Here is a 19799-nt window from a genome sequence, read left to right as displayed (position 1 = left end):
CCAAAAGCTGTGGTAGGGCTGCCTTTGAGATGTAGCCGTTCCTAAATAAATTATGCCTAATGGGTGATGGGAGATAAGAGAAGGACAGATGAAACTCAGACCTTGTATTCCAGTTGCAACTGAAGTGATGCCAAGGCTTGGACAAAAGCAACCCTTGGACGGGATTTAAAGCCATAAAGCAACCTTGACACTACTTGTATTTAAATGGGGATGGGAGGTTTGAGAAATGCTGAAATTATGAAAACAAAGCATTTTGTGGTACTTTGATGAGAATACCTGGGTGAATCATCATTTTGGTGGGCAGGGAGTGACACCTGTTTAGGAAGGCATAGGGACATACTGGTTTTCTTGTTCAGTCTAGATTTTTTGGAGTTTCTTACATGTATCCCTTGCCTTGCGTTTAGTTATTTATTAAACAAACTCTTTTTGCATATTTAAATCTTCTGAGTGTCATTTAGATTAGCAGAGGCACTTTGTAAACAGGACATCCTTATGATAATATTCATAGTGATCATTGTTTTAAATTCATCCAGAAAAACAAGCATGGCAGAAATGTAGTTGACTTTTAACCCTTATGCAACTAATGAATAGCAGCCAAGATGCATATGCATTTGACTTTATTAAATAAGGCTAAACAGCCATTCTACTAAGTGACCTACTTGACGGTCAAACAAGTATAAAAGGTCAGCCTTCCAGTATAACTTTCTAAAAGGGCCAATCTACAATGTAATAATTAAAACCAGTGCTGCATGAATGAGGATATGTACATAAAATGGAATGTGTCCCAATCAACTAAACATATTTCCTTATATTCAACTCACTTCTGACAGACCAAAAAAAGGAAAAAAAAAAAAAAAAAAAAAACAAAGCCATAAAAACCTGTTCTTACAAGATCCATAAATTATTAAACAATGTGCCTGTGGAGCCCCTAAGGCTGAGGACGGGAATGTGCAGGTAGTCAGCGCTGAATGGAATTTGCAGACTAAAAGTTGTCCAACAGCTTTCAAAGCTCATTCCAAAAGGGTTTCTCAAGAGACATTCAGACATTTAACATGTTCCCACTTTTTTTAATACCTGTTTGAACCTTTATTTCTTTACAGCATATTTCAAGATACATTTTTATTTCATTCCTTTGTCATTACGGAGCCCTCAGTCTTAAACATAATGGAAAAAAATGTAAATTTGCTGAAATATTTTTCAATATGTTCTGAAAAGGCACCAAACATAAACTTCACATTTTTTCAGGATTTTTCTGCTCCTCTCCTCCTCTAAAAGGGCTTATGTCTAAATCAGAATGATGTAATAGCCCAAAAATGTTTTATTATTATTAGAGAATTTAAATAAAAATATATGGATGTTACAGGATACATACATTAGTGAAAACATACTAAATAGTATTATTTTCTTTAAAAGCAGATTTTTTTCAGTATAGAATAAAAATTGTATTTTTTGAAAAGATACATACACACACACACATTGAGCCAACAATCTGTTATCTACCCCAATTATCCAATTTAAGGTTGAAGGAGTTTTGAAGTAATAGAGCAGGACTTGCACACAAAGCAGTCCATTGGAAAGCACACACAAACACTTACCCCACTCCAATCTGAAGTGTCTAAATAAAACAGAGAGAATGAAGAATATGCAAAAACTTCACACAGAGCGTACAAGGTAAAATTCAAAGCCAGAGAGCTGTAGCTGTGAGAAATTATTTTAGAATAAGTGCTAAACTGCCATCATGCTTCCCCTCAGACACACCCACACAAATGAGGGAAAATGTGAAGTATGCAGTAATTACAACGGATAGAAGCTGATACAATACAAGAAATCTGCAGTGGCTTATAGGTAGTTTGAACACGCACAATGTAGCATTCTGCCATTATTCTACTTGAACCCAAGGTTAACTGATCATGGATGCTGCATTACGAGACTGCATTATTGTTAAACAATGTGCCATATTGAGATTTCTATGAGCAGAGGGAGTGAAACTTGATGAAATTCACTGAAGAATGGTGGCTCAGAATGCAAGGGAAAACACAACAAAAACATTTATGAAGAACAAGTGTGACTAATGAAGCTGGATCTGGCTGACCATCAACATCTAACACATAAGACCACACCGACATAATGAATTTCTTCAGGGAAGACTGACGGATTATATTGTCCATTGCTGCCACACTTTTCGATATCCACTATAGATGTGTACATGCTGTAGTGCATTATGACTTTGCGTACTGTAAACTTTGCACAAAATTTGGTACCCAAACAGCTTACTGATATGCACAAGGCAACATTCTTTGTTGGATTTCAGCAGGTTTCACTCCCTCTATCCAAAGGAATCTCTCTAAATGGCGTATCGTTTAACAATAATAATAATAAAAATTCTTCTTATATATCCTTGGCCTATCTTCATCCTCCCAGTAAACCTTCTTTGCAGCTCTTCTCCCAAATCTAAAATCATTTTGCCTCTGGAACGGCCATCTTTGGAATCCCATGCTGGGATCACTGCAGAGCAACATATCAGCATCCCTTCCTGCTTCAAGTTTGGGCTTATTTGGTTACAGTAGGCTAAGGATCCCTTTTGTAGTCCCAGGTCTTTTTCTACCTCTGCTCAGCACTGAAAGATACATTTCTTTAATCTTGCTCAATTCCTTTCACTAATTTTGGGGGCATTCAAAAATTTGTAATTGTCTTTGCTGTTAGGACAGAAATTCTCCACATTTCTTAAGCAGTCATAAGTTGTTTTAAAAAGTTATCTTTTTTATGTGCATATTTGCCATATTGTGTTATCAAATATATAGCTTATCTACATACAGATAAATGAATGTGAAAGAAAAACAAAAAGCAATGGCCCAGGCTGCCTCTTGTGCCTTGCTGCGTGGTCTGCATGTTGCGCTGCGCGTCGATCATTTAAAAGCCTGTACAGCAGCAGCCCTTTTGTCTCATTTCCTTGTCTTGAGGGACGTTAAAGTGTCTCCGAGAAATTGTTTGTAAGTAGGGCGTGACATGAAAAAGTCATCGTCTCACGGGTCTTGCTTCCTAAGGTTGTAATGTCTAGTCTTGTGTGATGTCAAGTGTCTCTCCAAGATATAACAGATTATGGATCAACTCTCTCTCTCTCTATATATATATATATATATATATATATATACTGTGGTGGGCTAGCACCCTGCCTGGGGTTTGTTTGCTGCCTTGCGCCCTGTGTTGGCTGGGATTGGCTCCAGCAGACCCCCGTGACCCTGTAGTTAGGATATAGCGGGTTGGATAATGGATGGATGGAGAGATATATATATAGATATATATATATATATATATATATATATATATATATATAGATATATATATATATAGTTGATCCATAATGCTTAACTGGATTGTTTCAAAGTTAGGGTTGTTAACTTTTCACAGATGTACAGTACATTGGATGTGGGAATATTTTAGTTATAAAATTAGGAAAATATGTTCCAATATAAGTATCAATTGTTATCTATTAATAGTATTTGGGTGAAGCTCAAGAAAACATTCAATGTCAGAAATATGCAAAGATTCAGAAAACACTGAAAGAAGCACAATACCTTTGAAGGAATTGTATATTAGAATTTAAGGAAGTTCTCTGTAGTTTCAACTTAATTTAAGATTGCCCTTATCAACCTCATCATTATAATTTTAATAAAAAATGTAAAGAAAACAAACTATTACCTCCAGCAATTTTAATAAAGTCCTCTCCTGTTGCCTTGTACACCTAAAAGAAGCAATGTTTAAAACTTCAGTGTTAAACAAATAATAAAAACTTTCAAGCATATATTCTTACAATTGGATTGACATTATTACCTCAATGTATCTGTTTCCCATATGGTGTTTATGTCTCTGCAGTGCAAGATCTCGATGTTCTTCACTCACAAACCTTACCAGTGCTTCTCCATTCCTTCTGCCTTGTGCATTTAAACAGAGTGCAGCTCCACCTCTATCAGACAAAGCATTAAAAAATATTTCATAAAGCATGCAATTTTTTGGGACATCAATAGTATGAAATAAAATGAATATAACATACTTAGCTATGTTGAGACCCCGGAAGAATCTTGCAATATCTTGATCAGAAGACTGCCATGGAAGCCCACGTGCACGGATGACAGTATTGTCATCAACTATTTCCATCTTACTGCTGTAGATGACAAAAATGCAACATGTTTAAAGAAGTTACTTTTCTGTTAAAATGTTTTATGACTACAGCTATAAACTAAATGAATCCTGAAAATGCTGTGATGAATAAACCAGGAGATATATAATGTTTGGAGAAACAGAGTACAGTATTTTCTTTTGCCATTACAAGAGCAAGAGCCAAAAATATTTAATATGCAAATTCAACTACAATGTATTTTATTTCCCGATTTTTACTCACCAAGTTCCTGTTTCAAATTTGTGATTTACTCTTTCTGGTTCAATAAAGGTATGACCTAAAAAGTGGAGGAAAAATATATTAAAATTGTTTGTTTAACAAATAATCTATAAACAAGGCATATGAAATCATAAGAGATAAACACTGATTTAACTGGTGACTTACTGAATGGGTCTGATGCCATGGTGAGAATAATTTTAGCCATCATCTGAACCTGAGAACTGGAATATGTAGAGCTGTCTACCTCAATATTTAAATCTGCATATCTTGCATTAAGGATGAGGACTTTAAAAAGATAAACATTAAGACAATTCTTTCACATGATGTTTTGTATTAAACAGGGATAGTAAAACAGTTTCAAAATAAGCAATCAATTTGTTTAAAATTAACTGATGGCAAGGAAAATTTTTGTGTTAAATCACAAGAAAAATATAACTTTAATGTAACTGTAACTGAGTCTACAGTTTATTGTATATATATATAAATATACATATATATTATATATATATATATATATATATATATATACACTGCTCACAAAAATTAAAGGAACACTTTAAAGAAACACATTAGATACATCAGATCTCAATATGAAGTTGGATATCTATACAAATAACGACAGGGCAATGTCTTAGGAACAAAAGGATGCCAAGTCTTTTAATGGAAATAAAAGTTTTCTGCCTACAGAGGGCTCAATTGCGTAGACACCCTAAAATCAGAGTGAAATGAAGATGTGGCAGGCTAGTCCATTTTTACAAAAACTTAATTTCTGCTACTCAAAATGCTTTTCAGTATCTTGTGTGGCCCCCACGAGCTTGTATGCATGCTTGACAACTATCGGGGCATGGTCCTAATGAGACGACGGATGGTGTCTTGTGGCATTTCCTCCCAGATCTGTATGAGGGCATCCCTGAGCTGTTGTACAGTCTGAGGAGCAACCTGGCGGCGCCTTATGGACCGAAACATAATGTCCCACAGATGTTCTACTGGGTTTAAGTCAGGGGATCGTGAAGGCCATTCAATTGTTTCAATTCCTTCATCCTCCAGGTACTGCCTGCATACTCTTGCCACATGAGGCTGGGCATTGTCGTGCATTAGGAGGAAACCAGGACCTACTGCACCAGCGTAGGTACGTCTGACAATGGGTCCAAGGATTTCATCCTGATATCTAATGGCAGTCAAGATGCCGTTGTCTGGCCTGTAGAGGTCTGTGATTCGCTCCATGGATATGCCTCCAAGATCATCACTGACCCACCACCAAACCAGTCATGCTAAATGATGTTACAGGCAGCATAATATTCTCCACGGCTTCTCCTGACCCTTTCACGTCTTTCACATATACTCAGGGTGAACCTGCTCTCATCTGTGAAAAGCACAGGACGCCAATGGTGGACCTGCCAATTCTGGTATTCTATGGCAAATGCCAATTGAGCTCCCTGGTGCTGTGCAGTGAGCACAGGGCGCAGTAGACATTTGGGCCCTCAGGCAACCCTCATGAAGTCTGGTTCTGGTTGTTTGGTCAGAGACATTCACACCAGTGGCCTACTGGAGGTCATTTTGTAGGGCTCTGGCAGTGCTCATCCTGTTCCTCCTTGCCCAAAGGAGCAGATACTGGTCCTGCTGATGGGTTATGGACCTTCTATGGCCCTCTCCAGCTCTCCTAGAGTAACTGCTTGTCTCCTAGAATCTCCTCCATTTCCTTGAGACTGTGCAGGGAGACACAGCAAACCTTCTGGCAATGACACGTATTGATGTGCCATCCTGGAGAAGTTGGACTACCTGTGCAACCTCTGTAGGGTCCAGGTATCGCCTCATGCTACCAGTAGTGACACTGACTGTAGCCAAATGCATAAACTAGTGAAGAAACAGTCAGAAAAGATGAGGAGGGAAAAATGTCAGTGGCCTCCACCTGTTAAACCATTCCTGTTTTGGGGGTCATCTCATTGTTGCCCCTCTAGTGCATCTGTTGTTAATTTCATTAACACCACAGCAGCTGAAACTGATTAACAACCCCTCTGCTACTTAACTGACCAGATTAATATACCATAAGTTTTATTGACTTTATGGTATACTCTGATTAAAAAGTGTTCCTTTAATTCTTTTGAGCAGTATATATATATATATATATATATATATATATATATATATATATATATATATATATATATATATATATATATATATATATATAACTCAGAAACAGAATAGCATGGAATACTCAGAATTCAGCTGTGCAAAACAGGCAGTCACTAAAACTATGGTAGTTTTATCTCTCTTAACCCATGTAATTGTTAGTGGTTGGACAAGGCAGGAAACATCACTGGACCTGTATATTGTTGGACTCCACTTCACTACATCCACCCACACTCACTCAAACAAGAAGAATTTAGGGTGGCTAATTAACCTACAAGATGTATCTTGTAATGTTGAATGGTCATGGGAAAAAAATAAGGCAGCAAGAGATCTGCTCTCTTTCATCTGCAATCTGTGGGTTTAAACCATGGTCCAGACAAAGTGTGCATGAAACTTGTATATTCTTTGTATCCATATATGTTTTTTATGATTAATCTTTGACATCAGTAACTCCAGGAGAGGCCCCAAACCCTTGCACCCTGCATTAGAATAAGCAGGTTAGGAAAACAAAGAAACGAATAATAAAACAACAATAACAAAAAAGATACTTAAAAGGGTGGCTAAGATACTATGTCTCTGTTGACCAAACTAAATAATGGGTCATTTTACTATCATGATTTCAAGGAACCAAAACACATTGAAATTTACAAGTGAAAAGGAACAATGGATAGGACCAACTGCCACAGAGCAGACAAGTTTCTCCAATCATCACACCTTAATTTAAATGGAACGACCAGTAACTGTGTAAGAAACAATAAAAAAATACAAACTTAGAAAAATCAGGTTAATCAGAAAACTCACCATTGCAAAAAAAATAGTAACTACAAGTATTTCTACTTTGCTTCACCTAAAGATTATTTATTAACAATGCTCAGAACCGTCTCTACTATCCATGAGAAAATAATTAAGAAACACTGTATCTAATTTTTTGTCATTTCAAGGATACTTTGCTTTAACCTCAATATTTGTATAACTACAGCAAAGCATCCAAAAGACTGGCTTTATTTATAATGCCAAGTATACATTCCAAAAAAGAGTCAATTGACATCTAAGTAAATCTACAAATTTGGCTAAAACCTTAATCCAAGGCAACTTGTCAACTAAGTTGAAGCAACATGCTCATGGTCGCACACTGTCAGGAGTGATTTTTGAACTCACAACCTCCAGGTTTGAAGTCCTAGGTCCAAACATTAACCACTGCCTTTCAATAATAGTTGCAAAGAAAACAAAACGTAATGCCATCGTGCAATAATGCAATTAAATACCAAAACATATTTTATAAAGTATTCACCCAGAGTAGGGCCAAACCTGCAGGCTAATCTTTGAATGTGCATTGGATGGCTTCAATGTTAAGTTAAGCTGTTGAAATGGTGAGATTTTGTAAGAAACATTCAAAGAAAAAAAAAGTGTGTAAAAATATTATTCATTATTTAATCATAACATTTTCTTAGGATAATGCAAATGCTCTCTTTTCACCTTTAATATTCAGAATTGATTTGTTAGCATAAGACACAATTTTTTTTTCTCACTTTGTTCTCCATTTCTCATTCTTCTCTTCTGTCCATCCATTTGCCTGTCATTCCAATACATTATGAACAAAAATTATTCCAAGGATACATTTTGCCATTAGGTAAACATCCAGCTCCTTTATTTCTGGGGAATCTGGAAAGCATTTCTTGAATTCTTTTCTCAAGTCAAAGAAGGAATACATGCAATCCGGCAACATTATATTCTGTTGAGAGGAGGATTAAAATTGCTTTTACATCTTATCCTAAATTTGCAATATATTAAGTAAGCTCAAAATTTCTTTAGCAACCATATCCAAATAAAAAAGCACACATTTCATAAAATAAGTTTTTCTTTTGTTGACATCACTGAAAAATGACACTAGAAACCTTTGTTGGGGTTGTTACTTTTCCATTACTTAATGTTTACTTTTCCAAATCTACAGCCACAAGACAGGGCAATTAGCCAGCTAATTACAATCCTGTGCTTTCTGTTCGGATTACCTTATGTGTTACTAAGCCTCAACGATATCTTAATCTTAACATGTGACATGAAGCAACAGTGAAATAATTAAAAGACATATTGTCATCAATTAATAAAAGGAGCATGAAGTTCTGCTTAATTATGATAAAGCATGGCCGATTAGATGTAAGGGTTTCAGATGATAGTAAATGAATGAAACTGGAGGTTATAAAAAGCAAAGTTATACATTTAATATGAGTGAAACATTATGAATTTATGTGCTAATTTGTAAGAAATTTTTCATCTGAATATTTTTTTTATTGAATATACTTTGTTAATCCCTGAGAAGAAATTGTCTTTTCACATGATGAACAGGGGTCAGAGCACAGAGTCAGAAATTGCACAGCATCCCTGAAGCAATATGAATCCCAGAGCTATAATAAATAAAGATAAAATTACAAATAATTTGGCTACTGCTTCCTATGAATGGTCTGAAGGTGAAGCACAAGATTTTATATCTGTGAGAAATTTTTGTTAGGTATTTTCACATGATAACAATATCCCTCATGCTGGTCATATCGAACAAAAAATATATTTACTTAAGCAGCTCATGGAGATGAGTTCTTTCCAAAACCTTTTTTTTATTCACATATGGTATTACAAGCTAAAAAAAAAGAAAGAGCTCACCTTATTAGTTGCTTCAGGGTGAAGAACCTGACGGATGTGGAGCTGTCCATCAGTACACAAACAGAATGCAGTTCCTCCTCCAAGGTTGATTTCATTGCTGACTTGCTGGGTAAACTTTGTGGGAATTAAAACACAATACCTTTCAAGTTATCATTGAGTACTGATTAAATATATACCTTTCTAAAACTGAAGTAAACATACAGTGCCTTCAGAAAGTATTCAACTGAAATTTCACATTGACACAAGTATTCAGACCTTTTGCTATGACACTTGAAATTTGGCTCAGTTGTATCCCTTTCTATTGATCATTATTAAGATGTTTCTATGCCTTGTTTGGAGCTCACCCAAAGTCAATTCAATTGATTACAAATGATTAGGAAGGGCACACACAATGTGCATTTAGAGCAAAACCCAAGCCATGAGGTTGAGGGACTCATCTGCAAAACTCATAGACAGGACTGTGTTGAAGGTTAGATCTTTGAAGCATACTAATATCTAGAACACTGAAAGTTCCCAAGAACACAGCTGCCTCCATAATTCTTAAATGCAATATGTTTGAAACAGTCATGGCTCTTCCTAAAGGTGAGTGCCGGGCCAAACTGAGCAATTGGGGGAGAATGGCCGAGAGGTGGGCAAGAACCTGATGATCACTCTAGCTGAGCTCCAGAAAATCTGTGTGGAGATCGAAGAAACATCCATCAGGACAACCACTGCTGCAACATCCCGCTAATCAGGGTTTTAGGCAAAGTAGCCAGACAATACATTAAAATGTACTTGGAGTTTGCAAAAAGGCATCTAAAGGATTTTTCATTTTGCCATTCTGGAGTAATGAGTGTTCCTTGATGTGGGAAAAAATAATTTAAATGATTTTAGTGTAAGACTGCAGCATAGCAAAAAGTATAAAATGTAAAGAAATCTGAATACTTTCTGAAGGAACTGTGTATTTATTAGAAAAGAAAATGAGTTTATCAAAATTTCTCCAAAACAAAGAAAGAAAACTTGTATGTTTTACATAAGATGTCACCAAGTGAGCCACTTCAGTTATCCAAATTAGAATACTTTCTAAAGTTTCAGATGACAAAATACTTTTTTTATTAGATAGCAGTTCCCGTGTACATTTTGTGAAATCAGTAACTAAGTACTACTAATAGTTTTACTATATGTCAACTGGGACTAAATAATTTAAAGTCTAAAAGAAGAGTGGGAGTGATGGTTATTAGAATGGCATGGAATTCTTTCAAAGCCCTCCAGTCTTTTTTCTGAGCTTGTGTTTAACTTGTTTGTCAAGGAAACTCCACCCATATTACACTTTAAACACCATGGCCTCCCATTTCTTTATTATTCAAATACAAATATTTGCATTGAGATTATAACTAGGCCTTTGCATGAATGCATGGGACATAAAATATCCTTTTGGAAAGCCTCTTAACAGTTCATGTGATTAACTTCTTTTTTGTTAACACAGAAGGCATCATGGATCACATATTTATATAAAAGGCCCAATGTCGCACTCACTTTAAGTTTGTATTCCCTGTGCCAAAGCGATCTGCCAGGATGCTGCAGTTATCTTAACTAATTAATGAGCAATTAAATCTGTGTAAACACTGAATAGCAAGAATACTCAGCTTCTCCACCCAGACGTTGTATTTACCTGGTGTAAGGCTTGCTCTAGAGGTTCTGCAATACAGATGTCATTTTCTTGGAGGCCACTTTGCGCTTTACATTCATCGGTCAATTCCAAATAATCGGGCTTTACTAAAACTTCACATAGTTTTCCAGTCTGAGGAGAGAATAAATAAGAGAGGGTCGTTGACTTTTAGTGTTTAATTTCGATGTATTTCGTTAACATTTGCTTTGTATTCGTCTGTTTTATGGCTACTTCGCACATTAAAATACGGAAAACAAACACTTCTCGTGTAACTTTGTTCGAGCAGATCTGCCGCACGGTTGCAAAAGAATCTGGAGTTACTGCACCAGCAGTCGGTCTCACTAGGTTCTTCACCAAAGCCGCAGCTGGCGTGCTAAGACACGCGCTTGTTCAAAGTTACTGTTACCAAAAATGCTTTACTACGTTCTTTTTACAACAAAAGAAAAAAGCGTATTAAAATCGAATACGTTATATATAGATACATGCACACGTTGTATGTACCTTCTTGTTTGTCAGATCCACCACTTGCCACACCAGTTGAATGATCTCTTTCTCATCAGATCCTAGTTTAGGTCCGCTGACACCCGCAGTCGAACTAAATAAAACCACCAGACGATCAAAAGGTGCCGTCATGGTGAATGGAAGAAGAACGAGAAACCCCCCACCCCCCCGAAAAGAGAAAAGAAAGAACCCCTTCACCCCAGAATATAATGAAAAGAAAAAAGAGAGTTAACCCACACCTAACAACACCTATGTGTCGCAAGAGCTGGTGACTGCCTCGCTTTAAGTATTCACTGACTTTTGTGATTGCGTGAGAATCTATGCAAAGGAGGCTGTCCTCCTTGAAAGCCCCGTAATGGCTGCACATCCCCCTATTTTGTGTGCACTTACCTGCCCATCGCCCACGTGACTCAGGTAACACATACCTGCCTGGGCCGGGGCACAACGCCATTGGTGAGTTTAAACAGGGACGTGGCACACTGATTCCAACACATCGCAGTCGCAGCTCTGAAACAGTTGTGCATATGCATACGTCTAAGGATTACATTAAGCGTTGACCATGTTCAGGTCTTACGAAATCAATTTAGTAATTCAAAATAAAAGGGAAAAGAAAACACATGCATAAGAGCACATTTCTTTAGTTACAGCATTCTTTCGATTTAGGCGACAATTTAGAAACGCCCAACTGAGAACAACATCAGGTGACGTTCAAGTAAAAGCTGTCAGACTGAACTGTGCGCCTTTCATCCAATTACGGTATATCACAGAAGAACTACAAAAGTATCTGAAGACATGGCGTTTAGCGCAAAAGCCCGCGGTCCAGCAATATTGCAATAAAACAAACATTATAGTCCAGCAACATTATACTGTACGTACAAAAGCTACTGACAGCATCAGTAAGGGAAGTTGACCACCGCCATCAGAGAATACCGTTCCTTTCATCGGGGTATACGTGGTATGCATCAACCTTTAGGTAGGTGGTTCGAGTAAAAGTAACAAGCACATGAATGCCAGGACGCAAGGTTTCCCAGCAGAACATTGCTCAGCGCAGCACACTGCCTCTGCCGGATTGCCTTCTTCCCATTGTGCGTTCTGCTGTTATGTCTTCCCCATAAACGACTCACACACGCACCCGGCCGTCTACATGATCTAAAAGAAAACGGTATTCATCTGGCCAGGCTACCTTCTTCCGTTGATCCATGGTCCAGTTCTTACGCACACGTGCCCAGCTTTCGTCGGAGAACTGGGGATGGCATTTGCACTCTGGCCCATAAACTGCGATGCACTATGCGTTCTAACACCTGTCTCTCCGGGCTAGCGTTAACGTTTAAGGATTTGTTCTGTTCTGTGTATTGTATTGTATTGACCCCCTTCTTTTGACACCCACTGCACGCCCAACCTACCTGGAAAGGGGTCTCTCTTTGAACTGCCTTTCCCAAGGTTTCTTCCATTTTTCCCTACGAGGTTTTTTTTGGGATTTTTTCCTTGTCTTCTCAGAGAGTCAAGGCTGGGGGGCTGTCAAGAGGCAGGGCCTGTTAAAGCCCATTGTGGCACTTCCTGTGTGATTTTGGGCTATACAAAAATAAACTGTATTGTATTGTATTGTTTATCAGCAATATGTGCTACAGCAGCTCTTCTTTGAGATCGGACCAAATGGGCTAGCCTTCGCTTCTCACATACATCAATATCATGATGACCCAGTCACCAGCTGTTCTACCTTGGCCCACTTTTGGTAGGTGGTAACCGCCGCATATCAGGAACACACTAAAACCTGCCGTTTTGGAGCTGCTCTGATCCAGTTGTCTGCCTGTCACAATCGGGCCCTTGACAAAGTCGCTCAGATCCGTACGATTTCCCATTTTCTCGTTTCCAACACATCTTCTTCAAAATCTGACTGTTCATTTTCTGTCTAATATATCCCACCCCATGACAGGTGCTAATGCAACGAGATAATCAATGTCAGCGGTTTTAAGGTCATGGCTAATTCGGGCTGCTACAGGATAAATTAATATTACTTGTAAAGTCATTTTGTATATTATTGAGGATTATCATATTTTCGACTTGCAGTGCATGTATCTTTGGATATACTGTTTTATGCATTAACAATTCAAACAAATAGGAAAGGGAGAGTAGCAGTTTTTTGGCGCTGGGGTTACAGATAATTTTCAAAACCAAATATTGTCATTTGTACAATATATAAATCATTAACACTGTAAATCTACTTTTAAACATTACATATTGAAATGTATAACACTTACCCCCATGACACTGTAGTTGGGATATAGCGGGTTGGATAATGGATGGATGGATGGATGGATGTTACTTTATAAAATTGCGAGTTCTACCATTTACTTTACATGTTTTACTGAGCTTATAAAATAACAGCTTTCTGACTCTGAAAAACGACGCGACATTCCAAAATATATACATTAAAGGATATACTTTTGACATTCTAGAAAACAATTACTTAAAGTGTAGAATCTTTTAAAAATCTGCATAGTAAATGACACCATTCCATGCATCAGTTCGTTATTTTGTAACCAGTAAAAGTAGTGAACATTTCCACCAGTATTTAAAAAAATACCATTTCCAACCCATTCTACGGAATTACTACTGGTAACAAGAGAAACGAATCCTCATTTTAGACATTAACGGGACCCTTCTGTTATTTCGCAATGTGAAGGAGATGACAGGTTCGAGTCCTCAGTCCTCCCTGCGTGGGGCCCAAAGCGCCTTGAGTAGCGAGAAAATTCTAATAATAAGTAAAAGTAATTATTAACAATAATGATGATGATTATTATTTCATTCAAGTAATGGGTTATTTTCTTTTACTGTGAAATGCAGTTTTAAACAACATTGATTTTGGGTTTTTCTCAGTTACTAAGACATTGAATGTTATTTTTTAGTATCTTTTACATTGTATGTGAAGAGTGATTAAAGGCTCTTTATGAAATCATAAACAACTGGCCATACCACCAGACGTCAATGTGATCAGGTGTACGCAGCTCCCATTGTTTTATATTCTACAATTGTACACCTGTGTCAATGGTTTGGTGCAGTTTTTATTATTTTTCTATTTTATTAGCCGGACATATTCCCAAAAAGCAGTGGTGTGGCATCCCTTCCAAGTCAGCTTCCAACCTTCAGCTCATGCTTCCCAGAATGGCTCGTATATCACACCAAAAACTTCATCTTTCACGTGACTTTGACTGAGCATAAATACATACAGATGACGGAGAACAGTTTATGAATACCATTTAATAATTAAATCAAGAGTTTAATTTTAGTGAACTCTAATTTTAAATAAGTATGAATCAGAAACGGAAAACAATATTTAACTTGTCGAAATGACTGTATGTTGAGGATTAGTTTGAAAAATGATTGATACATATAATAGGCGGACAGAGTTAGATCAAATGTAAAATTAAGTTCAGAATAATTTACCTTTTCAAAGACTGCCTCCAATGTACATTTGTCTTGTAAGTCCAATTTAATAGCAGCTGGCTCCATTTCGCACAGATACGTCGACAAGAGCATGTAAAAATCAGAATAGAAGAGGACTACATAACAGCAGAATTAAACTGATATATTCTATTGGTTAAAAAAAAAACAAGTTTGATCAAACATTTATAGTAGTAGGCCTAATGTTCACTGGCTTAAGGAACAAGTAATTTATCGGGCAAACATAAAATTAGTGAAGTGGGCGTCAACATCTGAACATACGAAAGCGTTTTTTTTTAATATATGATAGCCATCCATCCATCCATTTTCCAACCTGCTGAATGCGAACACAGGGTCACGGGGGTCTGCTGGAGCCAATCCCAGCCAACACAAGGCAGGAACCAATCCTGGGCAGGGAGGGACACACACAAACTCACCACGCACACACTAGGGCCAATTTAGAATCGCCAATCCACCTAACCTGCATGTCTTTGTGTCTTTGGACTGTGGGAGGAAACCGGAGCGCCCGGAGGAAACCCACGCAGACACAGGGAGAACATGCAAACTCCACACAGGGAGGACCCGGGAAGCGAACCCAGGTCTCTGCGAGGCAGCAGCACTACCGCCGCGCCACCGTGCCACCCATATGATAGCCAAGAAAGGAAAATCACAAACAAAAGTGAAAACATAAACTAAACCTTTGAACTGATGCACCAGGAACGAATAATGGCCAAATAGTGGATTAATCAGAAATCCATGAAGTGAAATATTTTATTAAAAGTTCTACATTATGATGAACACAAGCTGGTTTATAAATGATGCAAGCTGTTGACTACACCTAATCTGAGTTTCATATTTACATTCTGTGTAATAAATAAATAATTTGATAAATAAATAAATAAACTTTAAAGTGAACCTAAGCGAAGCAAAAAAAAAAAAAACCAAGTTGTCGCTGAAGAGAGTAACTAACCTATAAAAACGATAAAGGTTTTAGTAAAGCTGCATTACTATTAAATTCGACAGTAGACATAAAGTTGAAGGAGTCTGGTTACTTCTTTATAACTTTCAATTAACAAGAAATGACATTAAGAAAAGGTTTGGGATGAAAGCATATAGAATCACTGTCATCCTCCAGAGCTGGGTAATGCTTTGGTAAACACCTTGGGTAATTAGGACGCTAACTGCATTACATGACTTGTCTGTAAATTTTATAAGAAGCTGCAACTAAAATTACAAGGTGACATGCAATTTATAGGCTTTCTTTTGATTAAGCTTAATGGGTTTTAAATTGCTAATTATTACAGCTCAGTATCTTATGATCTCTTGAAATGACCTTATTTGAAAATTATATATTAAATAATAGTTTCTCATCATGTATACTGAAATGAGAAAAAAAACAGTCAATAATGTATCTACAATTTTGCAGGCCATGCACTTCTTAAAATCATCTTGAGGTCATGTTGGAACAGACAGTCAGTCAGTTATTTTCCAACCCGCTATATCCTAATACAGGGTCACGGGGGTCTGCTGGAGCCAACACAGGGCACAAGGCAGGAATAAACCCCAGGCAGGGCGCCAGCCCACCGCAGGGAACAGACACTCTTTCCCTTTTACTTTACTTGTACATCTTCTTTTATGCTGTATGGTTACTGCTGGTGATAAGCACTGGAAATGGACAGGACTCAGCAGGTTTGTATGTGCTACTTTACTGCATGTATGCCTGTCTAGAATGTAGAAATGCAGAATGATATTGAGATTTAAATTTGCAAAGCCTTGTGCTGTGGTCTTATGCTATGGGAAATTTCTGAATTTCTGATATTTTGGGATAAATGCAAGATTACACCTCATTGTGCACCAAAAGCAAATGAAATTTCATTCATTTTTTAAATAAATTAAAAATCAAACGAAATATATCATACATATATGTTGCATCAATCTTACCACAGAGTGAAAATAAAATGTAATTTCCAGCTGACCCACTTATTAAATTTTTATTTAATTATTTGAAATGAGGTGAAAAGTCAATGTTACATCACAACTCTGCTAATTCGGTCTCTTTGAATTGTCCTGTTAGGAGCTACCAGTTAGAGTGGTATTCATGTGAAATCTCCCATTTTAACACAATAATACAATACAATATATGGCATTAAGTGGTGATTAGTATATGGGAGCTAGATTGCACGGAGAGCTATTGAAAAGAGTGAATACATTTAAATATCCGGATCAGTGGTAGCCTGAGATTGAAAACTAGATGCAGAGAGAAAGCTCATAGAGTGCAGTATGGATGGGACAATTGGAAGAAGGTATCAGGAGTATTGCGTGATTGAAGAATTAAGGAGAAGGTTAAAGGCAAGGTTTTTAAGACAGTGGTAAGACAAGCAATGATGTATAGAGCTAGGACAACGGTGGTAAAGTTAGCACAGGAGAAGAAGTTAGATATGGCAGAAATGAGGATGTTGACATGAATGTGTGATGTTACAAAAAAAAAGGACAGAATAAGAAATGAAACAATCAGAGGTACAACAAAATTGGGGGAGATATCTAAGAAAGTACAGGAATGTAGGTTGAAGTGGTATGGACATGTGATATGGAAAGACAATGAATATGTGGACAAAAGAGTGATGGGAATGAAAGTACAGGGGCCTCATGTATAACGCCTTGCGTAGAACTCGCACTATAACATGGCGTAAGCACAAAAGCCGAAATGTGCTTACGCACAGAAAAATCCAGATGCAGGAATCTGTGCGTACTCCAACTTCCGCGTTCTTCCGCTACATAAATAAATCCCGATCAGCGTGAAAACTAACGCTCGTGCACGCGCTTCATGTAACGCCCCAAATCCTCCCAGAATTACGCCTTTTTGAATATGCAAATCAATATAAATCGCCCTTAAGCTCAGCCTTCTGTGACAAGACAATGAGAAAAGCACGGGGGAAAATACAAGAATTTCAGCGAATACCAAGTGGAGGCAAAGGAAAAATATACTATTTGTACAAATAAACCGTGGTATAATCAACAAAAGGAAGTTGATCGAGTGACATAGCGTGTTGGAGAAACTTGAAAGCTCACATCCACAAAATCGCACAGTGCTGGAAATAAAAAAGAAGTCACATATCAAAGTCGCCCGTGAAAAGCCGAGTTGTAAGCCCACTGTCTGAGTGTCATATGAAAGCTTATTAGGGTACAGAGAAAAAAGGCACACAGTGGGGAAAAAGCACGAAACGTCAACTTCAATCTCGACATTTCCACTTTAATCACGTAGTTTATTTTGTCATTAAAGTAGAACATCGTAAACTTCATCTTAAAATCGTTTAATTAACCAGTTTCTCAAATCACATCGTAATTAAAGTAGCAAGTTAAATGCTTTGTTTCGTATTTGATCTTCTATGTGCCTATGTGTGTGAATCACTACTTGCTTCCTCAACCGGCTCTCTTCCTCCAACTGGACACAGAATCCATTACAATTGTGATATTACAGCTCTCTGAATAACTAAAATACTGAGATGTATACGTGATATCATTTTCATGATGACAGGAGTTAAAGCACGTTATTAAACATGGGTTTCACTTCGATGAAATAATTTATTGCAGCAGTACTCAGGGGCGGCTCTAGGCTTGAGGTGGCACTGGGCAGAGGAAGAATCGGTGGCTCCTTCGCCCGCCAATGTCAGTAAGGTAGCTTATGCACAGTGTATGGCTGCATAGCCGCCTCGTGCTCATGACACAAGCATTTAACTTCTGCCGAAATTTGCCGCTGCGTTTTTAGCTGTGTTGTTATTTTCTCTTTCTGTTTTATATTCAATATATATTGGCGTAGTCGTCACTGCAGTCGCCACACAATCAGCTCTGTAATAGACGTTAAGCCATCTGTAAGCTTAGCGTCGATTCTTTAAAACGTTTAAAGAACATTGAAATATCTTCGTAGTACATGTTTAATTATTCTATCCTTAAGGACACTCCCAGTGAAGAATATAGATTATTTAAATGAAGTTAAAGTTTTATCTGTAGGCCTATAATTTAACAAACATATTTTTGCTGCATTTCACCTTAAAAATGACATCGTCATCATATGTAAATACGCGCTTTATAAAGTGGCTCAGGTTGTGCGATATTATAACCCTGTTGTTGGGTGCGCTGTTTGACCGGCATCGGACCTTTGTCAGTCGTGCGCAAGGAAAATGGTCGGCCGATCTTAGCCTTGATGCTAAAACTGGGGCTGATCATCTTTGTGATCCGAGACGGACCTTTGGGAGCCTGTAAGGTGTCATAAAAGGTAAGTCATCAATGGGAGCAGACATCCTGCTCCTATCTGCTTGCAGCGCTCGGGGTGTGTACAGAGAGTACAGAGAGCGTGATTGACAGATCCCGCGAGAGGATGTACAAGAAAACTTTAGAGAGAATCTATGACACACCCAAGGAACCTGGCAGTACAGCCCAAAACACCCCTTGAGCATCCGTTACCTCACCCACCTTGTAAAACCATGCCCTTTATAAAGCAAGGCATATGCCCAAGTGTTTAAAACAATAACTATCAGAGTGGATATACAAGGAAAGGTTTAAGAGAATCTAGGACACATCCAGGGAAAAAAACCTGGCAGTGCGTCCCAAACACACCCATGGGTATAGCGTTACTTTGCCCACCATGTAAAAACCATGCCCTTTATAAAGCAAGGCATATGGTAGATGCCCAAGTGTTTAAAACAATAACTTTCAGAGTGATGTACAAGGAAAAAGGTTTTAGAGAGAGTCTATGACACACCCAAGGAACCTGGCAGTACAGCCCAAAACACCTCTTGAGCATCCGTTACCTTGCCCACCTTGTAAAACCATGCCCTTTATAAAGCAAGGCATATTTCAGATACCAAAAGTGATTTAAAACAACAAGTTTTATTCAATGATTCAAAAAAAGATGCCAAAGTGTCTTAAAAACAACAAATTTTATTGAAGCAAAATTCCAAACATAGCAAAATAAGATCTGGTCTTCACTTTGAGTTACAAATTGTTTGCTATACATTAAAATTGTTT

General features: G+C 37.6%; 1 protein-coding gene across 3 annotated transcripts in view; it reads right to left on the bottom strand.

Annotated features, from left to right (window-relative positions):
* The window catches only part of esrp1 (epithelial splicing regulatory protein 1), a 70481-nt gene extending 58822 nt beyond the window's left edge, over positions 1–11659 (bottom strand). The window contains exons 1-9 of one of the 3 annotated variants that reach the window (XM_039736339.1): positions 11334–11659; positions 10836–10964; positions 9185–9298; positions 8147–8261; positions 4562–4654; positions 4400–4454; positions 4052–4162; positions 3832–3964; positions 3700–3742 (exon numbers count right to left, since the gene is read on the bottom strand). In XM_039736339.1, coding sequence (XP_039592273.1) covers positions 3700–3742; positions 3832–3964; positions 4052–4162; positions 4400–4454; positions 4562–4654; positions 8147–8261; positions 9185–9298; positions 10836–10964; positions 11334–11465 — 925 coding nt within the window. In that variant the 5' untranslated portion in view covers positions 11466–11659. The other 2 variants (XM_039736340.1, XM_039736341.1) reach the window with 2 other exon arrangements.
* Positions 11660–19799: the final 8140 nt, after the last annotated feature.

This window comes from Polypterus senegalus, chromosome 15, assembly GCF_016835505.1.
Source record: "Polypterus senegalus isolate Bchr_013 chromosome 15, ASM1683550v1, whole genome shotgun sequence".
Classification (NCBI taxonomy): domain Eukaryota; kingdom Metazoa; phylum Chordata; class Cladistia; order Polypteriformes; family Polypteridae; genus Polypterus; species Polypterus senegalus.
Note: the sequence above shows the minus strand (reverse complement) of the source record. Positions and strands in the feature narration are given on the sequence as shown.